The 23,636-nt window shown below is 37.8% G+C and overlaps 1 protein-coding gene across 4 annotated transcripts in view; it reads right to left on the reverse strand.

Moving 5' to 3' along the window:
- MYO1B (myosin IB) overlaps nt 1-23,636 on the reverse strand; it is a 222,777-nt gene that overhangs the window by 37,493 nt on the left and 161,648 nt on the right. For all 4 annotated transcript variants that reach the window (XM_044669689.1, XM_044669687.1, XM_044669685.1 and 1 more), the window contains 8 exons: nt 22,901-22,999; nt 22,585-22,688; nt 21,858-22,005; nt 21,427-21,545; nt 18,903-18,989; nt 17,783-17,848; nt 5,160-5,264; nt 2,868-2,930 (listed from right to left, as the gene is read on the reverse strand). In XM_044669689.1, the coding sequence (XP_044525624.1) occupies nt 2,868-2,930; nt 5,160-5,264; nt 17,783-17,848; nt 18,903-18,989; nt 21,427-21,545; nt 21,858-22,005; nt 22,585-22,688; nt 22,901-22,999 (791 nt within the window). The remainder of the gene's footprint in view (nt 1-2,867; nt 2,931-5,159; nt 5,265-17,782; nt 17,849-18,902; nt 18,990-21,426; nt 21,546-21,857; nt 22,006-22,584; nt 22,689-22,900; nt 23,000-23,636) is intronic.

Consider the following 23,636-nt stretch of genomic DNA (forward strand, 5'->3'; position numbering starts at 1 on the left):
GGAAAGATTGAGCTCTAAGAGCTCATTCTTACTAATATAATAAAAAAATATATATTATCAATCAAGAAACGTTTATAAAACAACTATTATGTCAGGAACTTTAGACACAAAACCAGAAATGAAACAGGTCCTGTCCTTGAGAAGCTTACCTTCTACTGGAGAAGACAATACATATATACGAACACATAGAAATAGATGTGTGTTTGTGTATGTACACACATATATATGTATGTTTACACACATTCATACATACACACACACACATGTATTTGTGTACTTGATGTCCTAAAAGTCTTAGTACAGTTTTAAGCTTAAGCAGTTTAAAATCTTATTCTCCTCATTGGGAAAAAAAATTTAAACCCTTCCTTCTTTGGATATGAATACGTGTGTGTGTGTGCGCGCGCGCGCGTGCGCTTTCAGAATCTGTCACTTGTTCATTAATCTCAAGAGGCAAAACTGAAATACAGTACTCACCTTTAAATTTAATAGGAAAATGCTAATTGTGTATTTTATAAAGGTGTTTATGTGTCACTTCATCCCCAAAGAAATGGTGAAAGAGACGGTCATAGCCAGCCCAACTCCCAAGAGTGCAGTCATGAGGTAATTAAAAGAAACTACCTATTTCCTTCGGTACAAAACTTCCTACTCTCTTCCAACCTTCCCCACAGGAGTCAGGACATCCTTTCAGCAGCATGTACTCGTTCCAGATGGAACCAAGGGGAAGTATGGACTCTCTTGAAGTACAATGTAATTATAACAGTAACAAGAATAAACAGGATTTCTGAACTTAATGCTGGAAGGAAATACTTCCTGTAGGTATCAAGGTTCTTTCTTAGAAGAACATGCGTTTCTTCCATCATCGTGTACAATGTAAGTATTCTGGGCTGTGACAGCTTGGTTAAATAAGTGCACTGCCACAGGGCTTTCCCTTCCAAAACTCAAAGGGAAGTCATTAAATGTATTGTTAAATTTGGGAAGGGAAATATGCTAATCAAGAATTTCACAAGTTATGGGTCCTGGAGCAAATTTTACTCCATCAAAAAATTAAATGAGTTAGTTATTGTTTACTGTAAACAGTAATGAATGAGGACAAGTTCCAACTGGCTTGGGAGTCCTTATTCACTGAATTTTTGAGAGTTCAAGTTGAAGAGATATATCAACATTCATATTCTAAAGGTAAATCAGAAGAAAGACAAGAGAAGGCACAGAATAATGTCAATGAGGGCTGCTCATCACTTTCAATGGTCATTACACTTAAGGAATCAACAGGCATGGGAAAAACTGTCAAGCCAATAGAAACTATTGATTTTATTCTAGCACATGGAATATCATGCTAGTATCTATCAGAGTTCTAATTTCCATATAGAAGAAAAATCTCCCATAATGCCTTCTAGAGAAACAAAGGAACACTTCACATCAAGTACTTTCAAATTTTGAGGCTTTTAGAACTGGTAGGAAGGTTACTGATTATGTGGTTCAGTCTCACCATTTTGCAGTTTGAAGTGCAACTCATCTAGTACTCCTCTCTTCAAATGGTTATCCAGGATTTAGCTGGATAACTATCTAGGAGGGGAAACCCCCCCCCCTTAACTTCCAAAAGACCCCAATTCTATTTTAGGACAGCCTTCCTAGCAAGGAAACAAAATGCTGAAAGAAACAAAATTCTTGGACAGACCAAGATGGACACAAAAAGCTTCTTAAAACATATCCTACAGTGGTTTGCATTCTAGTCTCCTAGGAAGTAGATTTCCTTTGCATGTGAGCATGTTAATGCTTTTAACATTTCACATCACCACAGTGTCTTCAAGTTTTGAGGATTTTAGAACTGGTAGGAAGTTTATGGATCATATGATCCAATCCCACCATTTTGCAGATAAGGAATCAGGTCCCAGAGAGAAGGAGGAAGGTACCCAGAGAGGCTTCTTGGTCCAATCTGTTCCACTTTATCTTCCTAACTTTTATTCATTATGAAAAATTTGATGAGATAAACAATGATGTATACATACTAGTCTGCACACACTACTGCGCATTTATGTGTATGAGTTTTGTAAGGAGAGAGGGTATAAAACTGATAGGACTGGCTTTTGGGTAGCAACAAAGGGAAGATAAAACATTCACTGATTGTTGTTTTAGTGACGGTAAAAAACAACTGAGCATCTGGCACATCCCACAGCCACCAAATACATGGATGAGCCTACAATGAGTCTATGCCACCAGGCTACAGACTTCTTGAGAAGGCCTTTCTGATTCTGGATTGCCTTCAAGGTATATACCTCAGAGGAGTGAATGAACATGTAAGGAGGGTGGAGAAAGTGGAAGTTATCTACTATGATATCACTTTCCACACTCCCTTTGGAACTGGATCATTTCCTGAGCAGAGACAAAGCTCTAAATGGGGTCCAGGAACTCAACCATCCCTCACAAAGATGTCTTGCAACTATCATGAAACAGAAGGAGACATAATAATAGAGCAAACAGATGGAACTCACTATGGTCTGAACCCAAAATCTCAGGAGTCTTGAATTTGGCTCAGGATCTAAATAGGCAGGTAAGAGGAACTCAAAGACTTAAAGTGCTGGAATGGGGTGTTTGCCAAAACAAATGATACCCATCAGTTCACCTTGTCTTCAAGTTTCCTGGGGGTGTAAGTATTTGTTATAGAGCCTCAAGAATTTTCTAGCATCTATCTATATTTAGATACAGTCTTACTTGGTATTTAAGAAACACATATTCATTCTCTAACTCCTAGAATCAAGTTGTCAAAACAAAAATTGCAAAATCCAACACAATATTACCTTTCCACTTATAATAAAAATTCACTATTTGTACCAAAGGCATTTCAGATAGATGTATTATCAGGTACTCACGTTTTCTATGAGGTCACAAATTACAGCATTATTGAAATAGTCGATGTGAGTCCATTCTATATCCTTTAAAAAAAAAAAGAGGAAAGAAATCCTATGTAGAATGTTATCAACAATGCAGATCTTATTTATCTCAATGTATTTAAAATCCCCTCATTATGTTACCTTTAAAAAATCGGCTCTATAAACATGATTTTGGGTCCCCAAATGTTTATCTGAGTGAAGTGGTCCACCACTGACACTGCCTAACCAAAATGAATGCCCTTGAACTGCTTCCAGGCTTGCTTTCCATTCCATTCTCCAATCTGTGTCAATTTCCCATGCACTTCATTGGCAAGGAGCCAAATATTTACACTGAGAATCCTTGGGTCAATAATGCTTTGTGTATACTTATAATGTTTACAAGGAAATAAGTCAGAATTAGAGCTCAAGAATCTGAGATCCTAGATTTTTTTGTTGTTGTTCTGGATTTTCAAACATGAGAAAAAATAAATGGAAATAAAATCCTATGAGTATATACTTAAAAAAACCAAGGTTGGTCAGATATTTTGGAAAACTAACCAGCATGATAATTAACTACTTCAAGTGTGAAATGACCCAAGGTTAGTCCACAATGCACCTTAGAGCTGTCTTTTTGTTTTGTTTTATTTTTTTTTAAAGGCATGAAAAACTGTAAGCTTTTTCCATTAGGTCAATATAACCAAAATTTAAATGCACGATGTAATTGCTTTGGGTCTACTTCTGCTTTGTATATTCAAGCTTCACATGAATAAACATTTATTTTTCTTCCAAGGCGATGAAATTTAATACATACACCCCAGTAGAGTTCTTTCTATATACTTGTAGAAATGTCCTAGTCAAACTGTACAAACAACTTTAAGTTAAAGATCAAAGCTCCACCATTTTCTTTATGATGAGAAGACAGGAAGAGAGTGGACCAGGCTTATAAAATGTTTATTCTGCCAGAAGGTGCCAGACACTTAAAAAATATTACTAAAGTGTGGTGGCTTTCCTGTAAAACAAAGACAAAATATTTATAATTTATCCTCAAAGAAAAGAAGTAGATGGTTTGCTTTAGGAATTTACTGGGGGGAAAACTACCACATGAGAAAAATCAACATAAAGTGGGGTCCGCGTGGGGGAGGGAAGTGAAGTCCACATCCATAAGGTATCTGAACACCAAAGGAGGCTGGAGAGAACAAAATAACCAACTTTCACTGGACCTGAAGAAATTATAATGCAGCTTTTTCTAGTGATCTTGTGATTTCGTTAGTAAGGAGAACTTCTGGTGAGGAAATTCCCTCTGCCAATATAGACTGGCAACAGCTATATAAACTAGAATCTTAGTGGCTTGGGACACTGGGTCACACAGTCAGTATATGTCAAGAAGCAGGACTTAAATCCACATCTTCCTGAATTTGAGACTACTAAGCCACAGGGCCCCTTACACAGACAATATGATTTAATAAGAATAAAGCAAATAACCAAGAAAGGAATGAGAAATAAGACTTTTGGGGACTTTTTGCTATAATTTCTTCAAAATAAGACCTGTTTATACTTAGAAAATAAATGAATATTGAAAGGTGGGAGGGGAATCAAAATATTCATCTTTTTCAACTAAGGATGAAAGCAAGGGACAGATGTTACCTATTAATGATCTAAAATGGATATTTTTAGAAAATTGATTTTTTTTTCTTCAGGAAACAAACCAATAAAGAATGTTCTCAGGATATCTTTCTGAATCCTCCATTATTTCCCAGCTCTATGAGTTCTTCCTGTTATGGTACACAATAAATAAATTAACAATAGCTTACTTTATAGAGTGCTTTCCTCACAACAATCCTCTAAGGCAGGTGGCAGAATAAGTATTAATTTTGAACTGAAACTCTGAGGGTTTGGTAAAGTGAATGGCCCAGAGTAAAGAACAGAACCAGGATTCAAACCCAGGTCTTATAATCTAAATCCAGCATCTTAAATATAAGTACAACTAAATAGACCAAAGCTAGTATTGGGAGAGTTGTTTTTTCTTTCTTATAAACCCTTATCTTCTGTCTTAGAATCTACACAAGTATCAGTTCCAAGGCAGAAGAGCAGTAAGGAATAGGCAATGGGGGTGAAGTGACTTGCCCAGGTTCACACAGCTAGGAAGTGTCTGAGGCCACATTCTGAACCTAGGACCCACCATCTCCACGTCTGGCTCTTTCTAACTGTCCCATAAGCAGAGTTTTGAATGACCATATATTTATTAGTAGTTTCAAGAGACTTTAAAAAAAAAAAAGAATATTTGGACATTACTTCTCGGATGTACTCTTCCTGCTCTTCTTTGAGGGTGAGTTCAATGAAGATCTGCTGCAGTTTTTCATTGCAATAGTTAATAATAAACTGCTCGAAGCTGTTGTCCTGTAGGAAAAGAAAAAAGCAACCATGGTTTTTCATAAAGCCCAGCTCCGTGCATTTACAGAGCCCACACTGACAGTTCAGTTGATGAACAAACTTTCCAGATTCAGCCACGAGTAGGGTAAAGACAGCAACTTAGGCCTGGCAGGCATGTAGTAAATACTAGTGGAAATAAACCAAAAAAGAAAATGGCACACAATGTTGCCATCTGCAGGATGCAGGTAAGCTTTCGATCTTGCACTGAAATGAAGAGATATGGGCCTTGGATTTTTTTTTTTCCTATTTTAAAAGTCAGAAAAGAGAGTGTGGCCTAAAGTTCCCACACTTATGACATTTCTATGCTTTCTGTTATAAAGGACACAGACCCAGCAAAGAGGTGAAGTGAGATCCTATCGGGCCTCTTATTTGGGTCCAAAAATCTTTCCAAGAGAAACCAGCAGCTACCACTTCAACCTAAGGGATCATCACTTGCTTCTTCCCTTTTTGCTAAGGGATGATGGTGGTGTGGGAATAAAGAAGGGAGGAAGGTGCTCCTGTTCCTCCTAATCCTCATCCAGCCCAAGTCTATTGGCATCCATTCATTGATCTATTCATTCCTTGATTCTACTCACTACAGACAGGGGAGCTCATCATAGAACTTTCTTTCAATCCCTTGAAGACAGAAACTCCAGTTCCTTCATGAAAAGAGATGAAGGAAGGAGTTTTTGAAAACTGCAGAAGGAGCTGGGGAAGGGACAAGGGCAGACTGTGGGAGAAATTTGAATCTGATGGATAAGAAGGAGCACCTGGACTAGTTTTTCTTCTGGAAGTCAGTCTAGGATTTCTTGTCACCAGTGATGAGCCGGTGATAGAAAATATTCATCTCTTAGTCACAAATGATATGAATATGATATTACAGTGTGATCTCATTGGGACTGTTAAAAAAAAAAAAAGGGGGGGGAGGGTTTAAAAACAAAAAAACCCTGACTACAAAACTGGTGAAAATTCATTTTTAGTATTTTAAATGGATGCAATCACAGGTTATAAGATCAAAGGATTCTGGGCAAGAAGGAATCCTGGAGATGTCCTAATATGAACCCCCTAATTTTTCAGATAGGGAGGCTGAAACTCAGGGACAAAGCCAAGTCTTTTGGCACCAAATCCAACAGTTTTTTCTACTAAAATATAATACCTTGAAAATGTATTCTTCTTGACACTAATATAAAATTTTAAAAGTGCTTCTAATTCCTTGGTCCTTTAAAGTTTTGATCTGGAGCAATTCAATTACGTACCTAAAGAATATTACCATGATCTGTTCTATTCTAATAACACTATACTTCTCTGACAATTGAACATTTAGAGTTCTTAAGTCATGAAAAGCTGCCTGCCTTAAGAAAAAAGGATTCTATGAAAGGTTCACGGTAAGAAGAGACATCTGGCTAATTCAGAAGATGTACTCATAGGGATCTGATACAGTGAACCAGTCTTTGAGGGTTATTCAGGATGTCTCCATGAAACAGCCATAAAACTATTTACAATACTCTTATGCTGACAAGCTTTAAGTGATGTGGAAGAGGTAACGAGTTTTCTTAGACATGAATGAGCATATAACCTTCTCTGGTTGCTAAGCTACAAAACAAGGAATAGGAAATACACACAGGCAGATTAGAAACAAAGACCAAAGCTGCACAAATTACCCACAACAATTAAATAATTAAGATAAAGGCAAATTAAATTTGCCCTTCCAACTTACATGTGTATACGTATAATACACACATTCCTATTGAATTCAACCTGCCCTAATGGCCACGTGCTTAGCTAATGTTTATTTGCCGCAAAATTCACACAGCTGAAGAGATTAACATGTAGCATGCAACAAAGCGGCACTGCAAACAGGTCATACTTACTGCATTCTGATGCAAAAAGAGACAAATTATATAAGATGCTGTCAGTTTTTAAGAATAAGGAACTTCAGAAACAAAACATGTCATTGATGATTATTCATGGTGGCAAATATGCACGTCTCCTACTTAGTCTATATTACACAGAATATGTGAATATGTGTCATAGATCAACATAAGATCAACTAACCATTTAAGGCTGAGTCCTACTTCCCACTCCCTGCTATTCACTAAGATCTTATTGTGACAGATCTTTCCAATTTTTTTTTTAAGGGTTTGACTGAAACAGTGTTGAGTGACTGTCTTGACGCCCTGAAGCAGTCAGCACAGGAGGGTTTAATGTTCTTCTATTCTTAGGATAAATGAAATTCCTGTGACACATGCTCACAATGCAGCCCCCACCCACCTGCATTAACAGCTCAGGGAGGAAGGACAGACACCACCAAAGAAGGTAAAAGGTAATGAGCTCCAGGAGCACAGGCTTTTCTTTTCCCCCTCAGAAAGACAGAACCAGTGAAAACTAAACAAGCAAATATTCATTTTTCCAGTGGACCTTCTAAGAAGAGAAATTATAACTAATTGTATTGGGGGGTGGGGTTAAAAAATTGAGTAACTGAACAAGGAACATAATTGACTATTATATCTTTTTAGAATTATGGAGCTATCCAGTGGGGTGTATCTGACTCTTGTGTGCATTTCTCTCTCTCACAAAATACACATCATTACAAAAACGATATGAGATTTACTAACCCAATGCTTAAATAATTTTGATCTGAAAAAAATCTGACTAATTTTTATTCTAAATCATTATGCTTTTCAATGTAAAGTAGGACTGTACTACAAGATGTAACCATGGTGCCTTCCATTCCATCTAGGATGTGACTATTTCCTCTCATTTGTACCACATTAAATAATGTCAGGGTTTCACTGATTCTTCCTTTTTAAGATGCAACTGTCTTGAATTTTAGAAAAGCTATCAGCTCTAATCAACTGGTCTCAATCAATTTTGCAAAAATGAGGTTCCAGAACATGCAAGAACCAAGTTGTTCATAAACAACACAATTCTTACACAGCTTTTCTGTCGCATGGTCCAAAGTCTTCTGGGGGTTACTCAGCCAACAGCTGGTTCCATTAATTTCTTCCCTATTTCCCTCCTTCCCCCACCATTTCCACTTTGGTTGTAAACCTGGAATTGTTAGTCACTTCTGAATTTATCTCTCAAGGCTGAACAGAAAAAGGAAGGCTCAGCTGAGCCATATACTCTATTCATCTCCCATATATCCCATTAGATTTAGATTGTCTTAGGTTATACACTAGAGCCAAGCACCATAGCTCTAGCCTTGGGATATCTGTGACAAGAATATATGAGGTCCTTCTCTCTTAAATAAATTCTCTTAAATAAAACCTAAGACAAACTACTCTCATATACTTTTGCATTACAAATGGTGCCATAGCAAGGTTCCAATTTACTAAATATACAACATTCTTGACTTAAACACCTATAACCCCATATAGTCAATGGCCACAGATACTCATGATTCCTCTCTAAGGCGTGGAATTTTCCTCTTCTGGTGCCTGCTGCCTGGGAGACCTTTTCCTTTCAATCTTCCCTCCTGGTCCTCAGCACTATTCCTAATCCTCTACTTTCAGCTCTGCGCTCAATAGTAACCCCAGGTATCTCTCCTTGGTCACTCTGACCCAGTTCCTGTCATGTTCTTAATAGGACAGAAAGATTCACTTTTATTTTAGTCTTGGTGCAAAGTTCCACTATTAAGCACCTATCTGTTTTATAACTTTCTCAGGGTCTAAGTCACTATTATTAGCGGCTTCCCATTAGCTAGCTAATGAAATATCAACTCCTAGTCCTGATATTCAAGGTTCAGTACAATGGGAGTTCAATTCACCTTTCCTGTATTATTTAATATTATTTTTTCTCTTAAAGTTCTTGAAATTCCAATCAAAAGTGACTTATACGCTAATCCTCATTCTCCTTGTTCTAGTCCCATATCTTTGCTTATGCAATCCCACTCCTGGAATGAATTCCCTCTATACCTTTGTTCAAGTTTCCTACATCCTTCCAAGTTCCGATGAATGTAGCACCTCCTTCTATGAAGCCTTCCAGGTACATACATCTACCTTTTTTTGTTCCTTGCCTTAGAATTATCCTCCTATTTTGCCATGTTATTGGGGATGAAGAGGGGGTAAAGAAGGGAGGGGAAGAGGAAGACTGTGAGGGAAGAGGGGAAAAAGGTTCCAATTAAAAATTTTTTTTATTATGAATATTTTCTTTCTCGAAAAGAAGGCACTATTTAAATTCTAAGATAATCTACAAGAGCAATATGGTATCACCCATTATTTCACAGGGGTGTTTCAAAATTCTAAAAACAAGCTTAAAACAAAATTTCAATTGAGACACACCACAGGACTGGCTGCAATATAGCAAAAATAAAGAACTGTAAAGAAAAAAATGTCATACATATTATGAAAGATGTAAGACTAGAATGGGAGATTGGCTGTTCTTCTACCCAGAGTGAAGGAAAACTTATAGAAAATCTCTGTAGGACACTGGGACCAACACATGGTCAAGAAATACAAAGAAAAATTCCTGACATTTGGGGAGGACTCCTGGCAGAAGAGTTCAAAGAGGCCATGGAAGAGAGTCACAAATTACTATAAGGTATGGATGGGTTGTTGTATTCCCATCAAATGAAGCTGTGTAGGAGGAGAGAGGGAGAGACAGACAGATGGATGGATGGAGAGAGGAAGGGAGGGACAGAGAAAGAGAGACAGTCAGACAGACAAACAGATAGGGGTGACAGAGAGGAGGCAGAAACAGAAATAGACCTAGATGGATGGGCAGATACACTTTGCTAACTTTCTAACAAAGCATATCATACTTCATTGGGAAGACATTCGAGTAAGTCATTAGCAGGAATTTCTTAAAAAAAAATTTTTTTTAAAACTTCTCTGCTTTGTTAGAAAGTTAAGGGGGTAGCTAGGTAAGCCCAGAGATGGGAGGTCCTGAGTTCAAGTTTGGCCTCTGACACTTCCTAGTTGTGTGACTGCCTTTACCACTCTTCTGCCTTGGAACTAATGCACAATATAGATCTTAACACAGAATAAGAGTTTAAGAAAGAAAAGAAAGTTAAAGAGGAGTATCTGTCCACCCATTCTACCTCTGTTTCTGTCTTCACCTCCCCTGTCACCTCTCTGTCTCTCTCTCTTAAAAAACAAAACAGGGGGCAGCTGGGTAGCTCAGTGGATTGAGAGTCAGGCCTAGAGACAGGAGGTCCTAGGTTCAAACCCGGCCTCAGCCACTTCCCAGCTGTGTGACCCTGGGCAAGTCACTTGACCCCCATTGCCTACCCTTACCAATCTTCCACCAATAAGTCAATACACAGAAGTTAAGGATTTAAAATTAAAAAACAACAACAACAACAACAACAACAACAACAACAACAACAACAAAACAAAACTTCCTTACAGAGGGCACTGTGCTAGTCACTGGGATGAAAGCATCCCTCTCTAAAGATCATACATTGTACTAAGGAATGTAAGACAGAGGGCATTTCTGATAGGCTGGGTTTATTTTTTTAGGCTGGGATGAATAGCATTTTGGGGAGGGCAGGATAAGTCTTCCCAGGGCTTATGTTTATGTATATTATAAGGCAGAGCATGTTCCATCAAAAATACACAGCAATCTGTCCAAAGTTTCTTCTGACATGTCAGCCAGAGAGAGAACCAGCTGACTTTGGCGTAAAGTAAATGACGTGTGACAGCAGGAAGTGTCTTGTGGCTGTAAGTTGGTCTGAAACTAAACAGCCACAATTATTTTTCAACTCAGTTCACTTGGGAATAAATGAAAAAGACAAGAAAAGGGAGGCATATTGGGTCAGCCTTTAATTTTTAAAATACTTTTCAGTGAAAGAAATATTCTTATTACCATCATTATAAAACTTAATATCAAAAGATCTAAGTGGATATAATTTAAGAGATTGAACTAAAATTTACCAGAAATTTGGAGCTTCAGTAACGATAGCTGATGAAGCTCAATTCAAACCAGAAACCATTTAGAAAGAAAAATAAAATAGATTATACTTGAAAGGTTGCCTCTGAAAACAAAAACATTTTTTTTTTGAACATTTTTGAGTTTTGAACATTTCTCTGTCAAGTAGTATAGCAGTTAAATTTATAAAGGAAAAGTTAGGACTCATAAGGGAAAATTAATAACAGTAGAATTCTTCAAAATCCCCCACTAATAGTATAATCAATATCAGTAATCAATGAAAAGTAAGCATATCAGTTTTGAACATTTCTGTACCAAACAGTATAGCTGTTTAATTTAAAGTTAAATTTAAAAAGGAAGTGTTAGCACTCTTTTTTTTTTTTTAACCCTTACCTTCTGTCTTAGAATCAATACTGTGCGTTGGTTCCAAGGCAAAAGAGTGGTAAAGGCTAAGCAATGGGGGTTAAGTGACTTGCCCAGGGTCACACAGCTAGGACGTGTCTAAGGTCAAATTTGAACTCAGGACCTCCCATCTCTGGGCCTGGCTCTCAATCCACTGAGCCACCCAGCCACCCCCAAAAGTTTGCACTCTTATAAGAAAGAAAAAATTAATAATAGTAGGATTCTTTAACATACCCACTAACAGACATCAATAACTAATCGAAAATAAAGTATAAACCAGACTCTAAATTTGGCAGACATGGAGGGAACAATGGAAAAAAAAAAAAAAAAAGACGTTACGTTTTTATATGACAGAAATCTGGGGAAAATGATAAAAGGAATACAAACAACAAAATGTATCAACTACCTCAGTGTTAATCTACCAAGACAATAGACGGAGGAACAATGTTGACAGAAACACTGAAGAATAAGCAATTATAGGGATATCCCATGTGTGTGGCTCATCCACGCCAATATATTAAAAATATCAATAATCTCAGAGCTAATTGAAAGGTTTCACAATATTCCAAAGCATCAGAATTAGGTCAATTGATAAAATTTTCAGAGAGAAACAAATGGGCAAGAGTAGCCAAGGTAAATATGGGGGCTGGGGGAGGGGGGGGGAATGAGACTTTGGGAATTATTGTTGCCAGATTTCAAATTATTCTTGAAGGGTAATTAGCAAACTATCTATTAAGATCCTAGGCTTGTGGACCTAAAAGGGAGAAGGGATATCTCATTCTTCATCTCATCCAACCTCCTCATTTTACAGATAAAGTGACTTGTTCCAAATCGCAAGGTAAGTGTAATGGCAGTGCCAAGGTGGCCACCGTGGCTTCTGATGCCAGCAGGCTTTTTTCCATTTTCTCCTGCTTATTTTGTCTTATGCTGGGTGGCTCTAGCAACCAGTTATAACCAGAGTTGGGGCAATGAGGTGGCTCAGGGGAGAAAGCACCAGGCTTGGAGAGAGGAGATCCTGGGCTTCCTAGTAGTGTGACCCTGGGCAAGTCATTTATTAACCCCAATTGCCTAGCCCTTACTACTCCTCTGTTTTGGAACCAATACCTTGTATCAATTCTAAGACAGAAGAAGATAAGGATTAAAAAAAATAACCACAGTACAAGTCATTTGAGAAAGGAAAACAAATTAGCAATATGGGAATGACATGAAACTTCAAGGAGGATGTGGAAGCTGAGCTGAGCCTGGAAAGATAAGGCAAAAAAAAAAACCCACACACAAATAATATTTCTATAGTGTCTATTGTGTGCCAGGCATTGCATGAAGTACTTTACAAATATTACTTCATTTATTTGAAGTGAAGGCCCTTGGGAGATAGGTGCTGGTTATTAGTCCTCCTTTAGAGTTGGGGAAATTGAGGCAAATAGAGGCTAAGTGATTTGCCTGAGGCCATACAGCTAATAAGCTGAAAGCAGATTTGCACTGGGGTCTTTCAGGCCCAGCTCTCTAGCCACTGTGCCACCTGGCCACTCCTAATCAGGTTGGTTGTTCTTCAGTCATTTCTGTCCAACTTTTCTTGGCAAAGATTCTAGTGTGGTTGGCCATTTCCTTCTCCAACACATTTTACAGATAAGGAAACTGATGAAGTGACCTGCCTAGGGTCACATGGCTAGTAAGTGTCTGAGACCAGATTTGAACTTGGGAAGATGAGTCTTCCTGACTCCAGATCCTGGACTCTAGCCACTGTACCATCCAGCTGCTTCTAAAGATGAAGGAGCACTATTAGGGGGGAGCAACAGCATGTGTGAAAGCTCTTAAATAAGAGGCTGAAGTCCACAGACCATTTTATCCTGGTATACAACATTTGTTAGTATTTAGGTGCTTAATAAATGCTCATTCCTTTCCCCTCCCCATCTCGATTTTTAATTCTTCAATCATTTTTGTAAGTTTCCTTTTTTAAGTTTTTCACTGGAAAAGCCCAGGGTGTCAGCGAGAGCTGGAGACAAGTATGGAACAAATGAAAAAATTCAATACTTTCATTTCAAAGAAAAGATGAAAGAAACAAGCCAAATCTGTCCTGGGACTTCCTGAAAGGAAATCAGTCTCTCTGCTCTCTCCCTCAATTATTGAGCATCAAGATATCTGAAGGATTAATATGAGGAGGCATACAAAGGACAAGTCACAGAACAACCAACTATAAAAACTCACATTTTTCTCAAAGAACTGAGGAAAAAAGCAAACAGAGGAGTCAGTTCAGAAAAGGATAAGTGACTTTTCTTAACCTTACGGTCAAACTTTATCTAAACAAGCCAGCTTTTAGTTTTGGCTTAGAGTTCAGATTCAGAAAAATCAAGACCAATTTTGCCCATAAAAAATAATAATTAAATAAAATAAATAACCAACAAATTAAATAAATGCACACCAACACATATGCCTCACCCAACCTGAGGACACTGGGACCTTGTGGCTTTTGGTCTGTAATGGAAGGAACTGAAGCTCACTGAGGATAGATTAGTGAGGGAGGAAGAGGGGGGTCTTCCCAGATAAGCATGGGAGGCCTTTTGAGATGCAAGCCATGTAAACTAAGTTTATCACTCTAAAGAATCCCCTAAGTGTGCTCCCTCAGCAATCTCCTCCTCCCAGGTTCCCATGGCTCTATGCTGCAGGGATTTCTAGGAGGGGGCTTCACCTAGAGTAGTTTTGTAAGTAATAAGAGAAGAATCATGTGCTGGCTCACCCCAGGCCCAACCATACACTGGCCCCTGGATGGAGAAAGTGGTCTCCTCGAAGGCTGAGTAGTTAAGCTTATTAATAATAGAACTTTAAGTTTTCTCATTCCATTATCCTCTCATTGTAACAGAATAGCAGTCAGCAAGAGGCAGGGGTCCGAGAAAAAGCTGGCAGACCTCCTCAGGTGTCAGGGAGCTCGGGGCCCTGCAGATGAGGGTAACCTGGGCCAACACGTGTATTTCCACGTCTTATCCGAAGCCTGCTTCCCAGGACTATATGGTTAAAGCAAAGGAAGGAAATCCCAGACTTACCACTGAATCCCAATCCTCTCTCCATCCTCTTTTGAAAGATAAAAGTGGGAGCCACTGTGTTTAAATGACTTCCCCAAGGCCACCAAGAATTCCTCCTCCTGTAGCGACTACCAGGAGCTAAACTGGGGCCCTCAGACTCCCAAACCAGTGTTTTTTTTCCATTACACCAGCATTCTCAGGACAGCTTTGTGTAACCCTAGGCAAGCCACTTAACCCCGATTGCCTCAGTTTTCTTATTTGTAAAATAAGCTAGAGAAGGAAATGGCAAACCACTCCAGTATTTTTGCCAAGAAAACCCAAAAAGGGGTCAAGGAGAGTCAGACATAGCTGAAACAACTGAACAACAAAGTTGATCTGAAAGGAATGAACCCATCTTACTTAAAAGAGTTCTCCTGAACTTCAAACCAATCATGCAAGAACATTCATTTAAAGTGTCGTACATACTTTTCCCCCCCTGTTGAGCTAGTTGTTAGACATTTACCAACTAACTCTTGAATAATACTTCAGAACGATTCTTCCTTAGGTTGGGTTAAACCCCCTAAATTTCTCCCTTCATGCAGACAGACTCAAAGTCAGTTAAAGCAAAATGTAAGCCAAAGGCCATACATAATATATCCATTATAAAGCTATATGCTAGGGTGTCCCCCCCCCAAAAAAAATTCCCCCTAGCTAATTTGGGCTAATTTAGAATATAGGTCACAGAATGCAGAGCTGGAAGGGCAATTTTAGAAGTCACCTAAAAGATACTGTGCTGAGAAGCAAAGAAAATCTCTTCCGGTTTCCTTATTTTTCAAATCAGGAAGTACATCCTTTTCTTTTAAGTGAGATCTCTGCTCACCATCTGCCCTATTACCAAAAATGCCAAAGTACAGAATAGCTATGTTAGGCAGAGCAATTCTATCTCTGCCAACCATGAAACATAATGCTCTTTCGTCCTTCCCCTTTAGTGGGGGAGTGAGACAAAGTCTTGCTAAGAAGGGCCAAGTTCTTTGTTGGGGAGACTGATCAGACATTTTAGTCCTACACCTGTAATTCTTTACTTATACAATGTGAACTTTAATAATTATTTGTTGAATTGAATTGCTGGGCTTTTCTTTGCAAAGCAAAAATGTCTGCTGATGAATGGCAGATCTCTAACCGAAGGAAGGACTGTTCTGAAGTTAGTTAGTAAATATTTAACAACCAGCCCATAAGAAAAAAAATGTATGTACAACACATTTTAAAGTTTAATCTGCATGGCTAATATTTTCTCCATGGATTTCTTAGCTTTAGACAATTAAGCAAATAATAAAGCAAGCCCTGATTTGTATCATTTGCCAATTTATGAGGTGAAAACACTCACTGAAAATTTTAACAACTGGCTGTTGGTCTGAGCAGACTTTAGCATACCCCTGGTGCTCTTCTATCCTGTCACAGAATTCAGAGTGAAAAGACACTGTAGTGATGCTCTCTGGTCCAACCTGCTCATTTAGCAAATGAAGACAGGATTATCTGAACAAATTGACACACCCAGGACATGAGAGATGGAAAGGCATATAAGCTGATTTGTGGTGGCTGGTCTGAAGCCAGGATCACAACACACATGCCCAGGGGGCAGGTTCTAAGTACCAGACTAAGAATCTGCTTTCTCACCCCTGAAGAGTAACTGAGGATTATAGCATAGTAGCTGCATTTTCCAATATGACTTAGGGGCATGGACAGTGGAGGGAGGGAGGGAGAAAGACAGAGAGATAGAGAGGGGTGGCGAGGAAGGGAGAGGATGACAGTGAGAGAGAGAGAGAGGATGACAGTGAGAGAGAGAGAGAGGATGACAGTGAGAGAGAGAGAGAGAGAGAGAGAGAGAGAGAGAGAGAGAGAGAGAGAGAGAGAGGTGTAGCCTGATTTAGCAGTTGCAATAAACCATCTCATGCTAGATGGCTCTAAGAGGAGAGCCATGGACCAAGTCCATTTCATTCAACTAATCCTTTCAGACAAGTATTAGGCTTAAGGCCTTGAAATTTCCAGACATTCTGAATCATTCAATGATTCTAATATTTAACACATATAGAATGTCTATTCTTTGACAGGCCTTTAGCTGATCATGTGCAGGGCTTAGCGGTTGTAAGAACTGGCAAATCCATGAAAAAGAAGTTATTGTCAAATTACAAGAGAAGTAAAGGAACACACAGACTCTAACCTACCAGCACTTTTAAAAAAAATTTTTAAACCCTAATATCTTTTATATATATCCTTCTATATTAATTTTATTTGTTACAGGGCTAGGCAATGGGGGTTAAGTGACTTGCCCAGGGTCACATAGCTAGGACGTGTCTGAGGCCAGATTTGAACCTAGGACCTCCTGTCTCTGGGCCTGGCTCTCAATCCACTGAGCCATCCAGCTGCCCCCCAGCACTTCTTTTTAAACAAGGAACATATGAGTTTTTAGACTTTAACAAACTATCCCATATCTGCATGTAAATCATTAACACTGAGTCACAGACACAATATGGAATTCTTCTTTTTTATTTTTTTAAATAAAAACACTTACCTTCTGTCTTTGAACCAATACTAACTATTAGTTCTAAGGCAGAAGAGTGGTAGAGGCTAGACAGTTAGGGATAAATGATTTGCCCAGTTAGGAAGTATCTGAAATCAAATTTGAACCCAGGACCTCTCATCTTTAGGCCCGGCTCTCAATCTACTGAGCCACCTAGATGCCCTCACACTGTATTATTTTTATCAAATACTCTTTAAGAAATGCTTTCCGGGGGGCAGCTAGATGACTGTGTCAAATACTGCCCCATCATAGAGAGTACAAAGCCTTTTTTTTTTTTAAATAGAAGGAAGAGAGTATCAGAGACATTAGATGACTTTCCCTAGCTAGGGCACATTACTTGCCAGTGTTATTTCTGCAATACTGAACTACCTTTTTTTCTCTTATGAATTATAGAAACAAACACACAAATGAGCATGCCGTAAGTATTCAGGTAGTTTGAAGGTACAAGTTTATAGTAACCAAGTTAGAATCTGTGCTTTAAAAATTTACATGCAATTCTAAGAATTGTTTAAAAACCGCATTGTATTTAGCCTGGTGGTCCTCAACTTTAAGAAAACTGCAGTAAATCTGCATTAAGTTTATGGTATATTCAGACATAGGGCTAAGGGATTCTCTAATTTCACTCCTAGCTAACTAAATGTAATCATCAGCCAACTTACCTCAAAAATTTCAAAGCCGTAAATGTCCAAAACTCCCATAACCTTCTTTCTCACTTTTGTTTGTGCCTTAAGTAAGAAACAAGAGCTGTCATTTCAGCATGAAATAGACCGCTACCATAAAATTAAGAAAGAAAACTGAGATCTCGTGACAAATCACATGAGTTCATTACTCCATGGTTTTCTTTACAAAGCATGTAACAGCAATGTAGGGCATGAGTTTCATTTGTGTATGAAAAATATTATAAATCAGTAATGGTTCTTCCAAAGATTTTATTAGCAAATCAGCCAGTGTAACAGAAAAGTTCTTAATTTAATAAAACAGATTTATAGCATTTTAGACTTAGAAGGGTCTCAGAGGCTCCTGGCTCTAAATAAGAGAAACACAACACATCTGCACATTCAGTGAAAGGTTTTTAGATCATATACCCCATGTGTTACTATTATACATCAGGCATTAAGCCTTCACTGCAATTTAAAACTTCTAAGACATAATCCCTCCTCTGTGCCATGGAGAGTAGGCCTTTACAGCATTAAAACATGTGCATTATAAAATAAAATGTGTAACTTGTTGCACTCCCCTCTCAACCTGCTATTCTCTGTGGTTGTCTGTCTCTTTTGCTTTTTCTTCTTCTTGACTCTGAGTAAGACTCCCTCCCCTCCTTATTTTACTGAAAAAGTACAAATAAGCTAGATGATTTGCCAGTGGTCACACAGCTGAGTAGCAACAGAAAGAGCCAGAATCCAAGTTTTCTAAAACCCATTCCGTCTATTGTTTCTTTTACAAATCGTTTATTTCTGAGATATTTTAATATAATAGCTAATAATAGCTTTTCTCAATATTTTGATATTGAAAAAGTAATCTAAAACAAAAAGCAAAGGAGGTCAGGGGTTATTTTAGCTATTTACTTAAACTGTGATTGGGTATGTAACAAATGTCTAATTCATATGCTAATCAAGACTCCTTTATATCACTCCATACAAAAAAATTTTAATGCTACTACTAATCACTTGTAGCTATAATTTACTTAAGTTGTCAATTAGTAATTTTTAATACATTGGTATCTTGAAATTTTCATTGTTATAATAACGGATTTTATTTATGTTCAAATATAATAATTACCTTGATGCTTTCATTGATTCGATTCACCAGCCAGGAAAACAACCTGCTATAAAGGTTCTTAGCCAGGGCATCTCGGGCATAATAAGCCTATTAAAAACACATATGCAATTACTACCATCATCACCTTCATAGGAATTATAGGGAAATATTTTTTAACTTTTTAAAATTAAGCAGGAGGACTCTGTCCCTTTTAAAAAGATTTTTATTTCCTTCCAGATGCAAAGAGATATCCTTAGTGAAGGAATTTAGGAATAGTTCAAACAAATACAGTAATATGGGCCTCATACTTAGAACACAATTCAGATCCATCAGGAAAAATAGAGGCAAGTAAGAAACAACCCCTATATCCTGTATTTTATAACTTGATTAGGCTAATGCCAGGAGAAACTAGACCTTAATTGTCTTTAATACTCCTTGTAGTGAGAAGAGAAGAGTGAGAGATTAACCAGGTTTTTAATTCCTGTATTCTAAATTTATGAGTCACCATATCAAAGAAAAGATCTGAATACATCAGGGAGTAAAAGCCATGGGGTAATAAAAGTGTTATTAGTTTGGAAGAATTCAAGCTATGAGGAAAAGTTAATAAATTCATCTCTCTACTCTTAAGGGAAAAAAAACACTTCTATTCAACATGAAAGGTTTGGCAGAAACATTTTTTAACACTCGTTATAATTTTTTAAAAGCCTTATCATTATATTTGACTTTTCCAAGCAAACCTAGAGTTGCTATAGGGAAAAAAAAAATTGTGTTTTGGGAAGAGGTTGGTCTGGCTGAATACTGAGCTACCTCCCAAAGCCAAAATCCTAAGAATTATTTCATACTAGAAACAAAGAGGGGAAAATTAAAGGAAATATTGGTTTTTTTTTTTTAATCAGTTAATAGATTTTTTTTTTTAAAAAAGCTTTTATCTCGAGACCCACAGAATTTGTTTCTGGAGGAGACTGGAGCACAAGTGAAAGGAAGAAGTGCATTTCCAGTGAGCTCACTCCTCAAATAACTCAAAAACATTATTCCTGTTTGCCCTGGAAGATCAAAAGCGATGAAAAGCCAGAGGTAAAAATCCAGAAAAATTCTGAAAGAGATAATGATTAAAGAAGCCTGGTAAAATAGGAAGAAAAGTGAGTTTCAAGTCAAAAAGATCTGGGTTTGAATACAAAACATGTCACTTTCTACCTGTGCGATCTTAAGAAAAGGGACAACTTTGGTGGGCTTCATTTTCTTCATCTGTAAAATGAAAGTGTTGAACTACATGACCTCTAAAGCCCTTTCCAGCTCTAACTTCATGACCTTATTTTAAAAAAAGATGACTACAAGCTGAGTTCACCCAGCAAAAACTATAATCATAACTATTCTAAAATAAGAAATAGGGCAGTTAGGTGGGGCTTAGACTCAAGAACACTCATTTTCCTGAGTTCAAATCTGGATGCAGGCATTTACTAGCTAGGTGACCCCCTGGGCAAACCACTTAACTTTGTTCGTCCTCAGTTTCCTCATTTGTAAAATGAAATGGAGAAGAAAATGGCAAACCACTCCAGTATATTTGCCAGGGACACCCTAAGTGGGGTTCTGAAGAATCTGACACAACTGAAAAGTAACTACTAATATAACTAACCTTTTTTTTTTTAATGGAAAAGATACTTTTAATATTTTGGGAGGACTCTTAAACAAGACTCTACTCTAACATAAAGTACAAAAACTTTAGCATGTTGGTTTATTTGGGGGGGGGGCCTTAAAAAGGTATGTTCATCTTTGTTAGGGATATTGAAACATGATTTGAATCTACCTTTACTCCAGGTATAGGAAAACATGCATAGGACTCTGATCAATGGAGTCAACCAGTTGAACCCCACCCTGCATTCCACTATTCTGAGGGAGTGGAGACCAAAGGATGTAAAGGAATTAAGCAAATCTAGTGGGTAGTAATGGAGAGATCTGGAAACTCTGGGTCTAGCTCATAACTCTGCTGATTAGTGAGAAACTGGACAAGAGACACAATCCATTGGCATCTTATTTTCCTTCATTTTTTAAAGTGGGGATCTATTGTAAAATAGTAATGAAGATCAAAGGCATGTGAATGCACTCTGAAAAGCATAAAGCTTTCAATAAGCAGAGCATCATCATCATCATTACTACTGTTAGAAAGGTAGCAATATCTACCTTTTTTCTTAATTTCTGAATCCAGTTTGATTTATTATGAAAATAAGAGAACATAAAACACTTTGATAGTGAGTTAGTAATGCCAGTCTCACTGTGAGAAAGAATAATTCAGTATTCTAACACCTAAAGGAAACATTCACTCTAACATTCTTTTTGTAAGAAAAAACTTGTTATGCTAAGATTTTGTTTAAATAAACATAAATAAAACTGACATCACATAAAAAGACTATGGAGATTATTATATAGGACTATCTGTCCTGCTGGAAACATGTATACAGTATGTTCATGAAAATTAAAGTAAGAAAGGGCTGTGAAACTGTTATCCTTCCTTATAGGATCCCCTTAAAGGTAGGATTTGGGATTTTACCTGTGCCACATTTAATGTTGTTGAAACTTTCTCCTGTTTGGCTTCAACTGTTCGGAAGCTGAATGCCCTTTCTAAAACTGACTGATCAATGCCAGTCAACTCGCAAATTTCCTTCAGTTCTGTAAAGAAAAACAAAATAAAACAAATTAAAAAAAAAAAACCACCAGAATGTAACTCTGTGTGTTGCAACCTCTCTCCATCATCACAATTTTAACTCCCACCAACTTCTGCTACCAATTCATTCTAAGTGATTTTTTCCCTAGGCATTCATACGCTTAGAATTTATTTTGGATTCATTTAGGTGTAGCTTAAATACCAGGTAAAGTAATGCTTAGATGAAGCTGCTGAAAAATATAGATAAACTGTATGTTTGAGACTTAAACTGGGCAGAAGTTCAAAGCAAACTTGCCACTCAAAGTTCACTGACTTACCATTTTTATCTTTGATTTTGCTTTCATCTAAGCCATTCACTCGCGATTCAGGCTTGAACTCAATGTTCCCCAGTTTTAACACTGCTGCTATTACTTCCAAGACAGACTGGGCTTCATGATCCATAAAGCCCACAATTTGCATGGCATTCTGGGAAAAGGAACCATGTGATTTTTGTTAACTAAAAGAGAATTGTTTTTAAAAGTCACTTCAGAAAAGAACTACATTCATCATAAGGAAAGGCAATGGGAAAAAAATGAACTTGTAATTGCTCCTATGATTCAATGTTCAACTGCTCTCAAAAACCCACACCTCAAGTTAATTTATGAAGGAAACATCTTACTCCTTTTTTATAGTGATAATGCTACTGAAATAGAATTAATTTGAACTAATAAAGTGAGAGTGAGATGGGCAGCTTAAATCAAGGGACAGACCTGAAATCCAGAAGACCCAAGTTCAAATCTAGCCTTTGACAAATTCTACCTGGCAAGTTCTTTAATTTCTCAGTTTCACAGGAAACTCTTTAAAATTTAAGTTACAAAGGAGTTGCTAATTTGCCCAGGAGGAGGAGAATTCGAATTCCATCTCTGTTGGTGAAGAAATCACCAATTTAAACAAAAACAACGTTAGTTTAGTTTAAAAAACATTTTAGGCTTTCTATATACTTCCACAAGTCAGTTTCAGAGATCCAGTGTTGGGATATCATTTATTTGAGAGAGGAATACTTACCCTAACTGTTCTGAAATTTGCTGCATCATCTACTCCATTCACCTTGGCAGAATCCAGGCTCAAGTAGTTATATCTGCTGAAATCCCGCTCCAGCCTAAGCTTATCTAATGGATCATAAACACATACAGAGGATTATCAATAAAGTGCTTGGGTTCCACTTGCTTCTTCTGATGTCTTACTCATTCTTACGCTTCCATCTTACAAGTGAGCCCACTTGGGACGCTACAGGCTTCTTCCACATAAAAGCGAAACAGGGAATTGGGTGGAAATAATAAACACTCTTCAAGGTGAATTCACAAAAAAGACAAATACTTACTAAGCAGGTCTTCTGATGCTCCAGACAAGAGCTGATAGAAAATATGGAAGTTCCTTTCCCCTCTTGGCTGCTTAACAACACGGGACTTCTCTAATAGATCTGAAGAAAGAAAAAGGCAAATGATAGATGTATCAGTCACCTTCTCTCAAATTCAGCATGTTTTTCTTTACTTTCTATTCTGTCTCCCTCAGACCTCATAACCAGTATTAGGTTTCCACATTTGGCTTTTATGGGCAAGGAAGATTCAATAGAGGTCCAGGTCTAAACAAGAATTCATAATCACACCCATCAGACTCCATCTCAGTCCTTTTGAAGGGGAAAAAAAAAAATCTGTGGAGACCAGAAAAGTCTTAAGAGAGAAAAAGAATTAAGTGTATTTTTGGTTCCCGTGTCATCCATACACAACAGGATCAGGAAGTGGCTAAAGCAACAGAACTTTACAGAAAGGTTCTTTGATCTGCAATGCTAAATGAACCTACCCTGAAAGTCATCTTTTATACCACCCTTGGCAGATCTGCCTTGAGTTGCCAACTCCTGGCACGAATAGTAGCATCTTTAGACTCGTGCCACTGTTTGGCAGCATGAATGAGTTTAGGTTACAGCAGGTATGAGAAGTGCTTCGAGACCCACTAAATTACAATCCCAGACTATGAGGCATATAATGATGGACTGCAACAGCAACCCCGATCCCAGCCTCGCCACCAGGAATCAGCTGGCTCTACTGGAACAAAGACTG

The sequence above is a fragment of the Gracilinanus agilis genome, chromosome 3 (genome assembly GCF_016433145.1).
Source record: "Gracilinanus agilis isolate LMUSP501 chromosome 3, AgileGrace, whole genome shotgun sequence".
Taxonomy (NCBI): Eukaryota; Metazoa; Chordata; class Mammalia; order Didelphimorphia; family Didelphidae; genus Gracilinanus; species Gracilinanus agilis.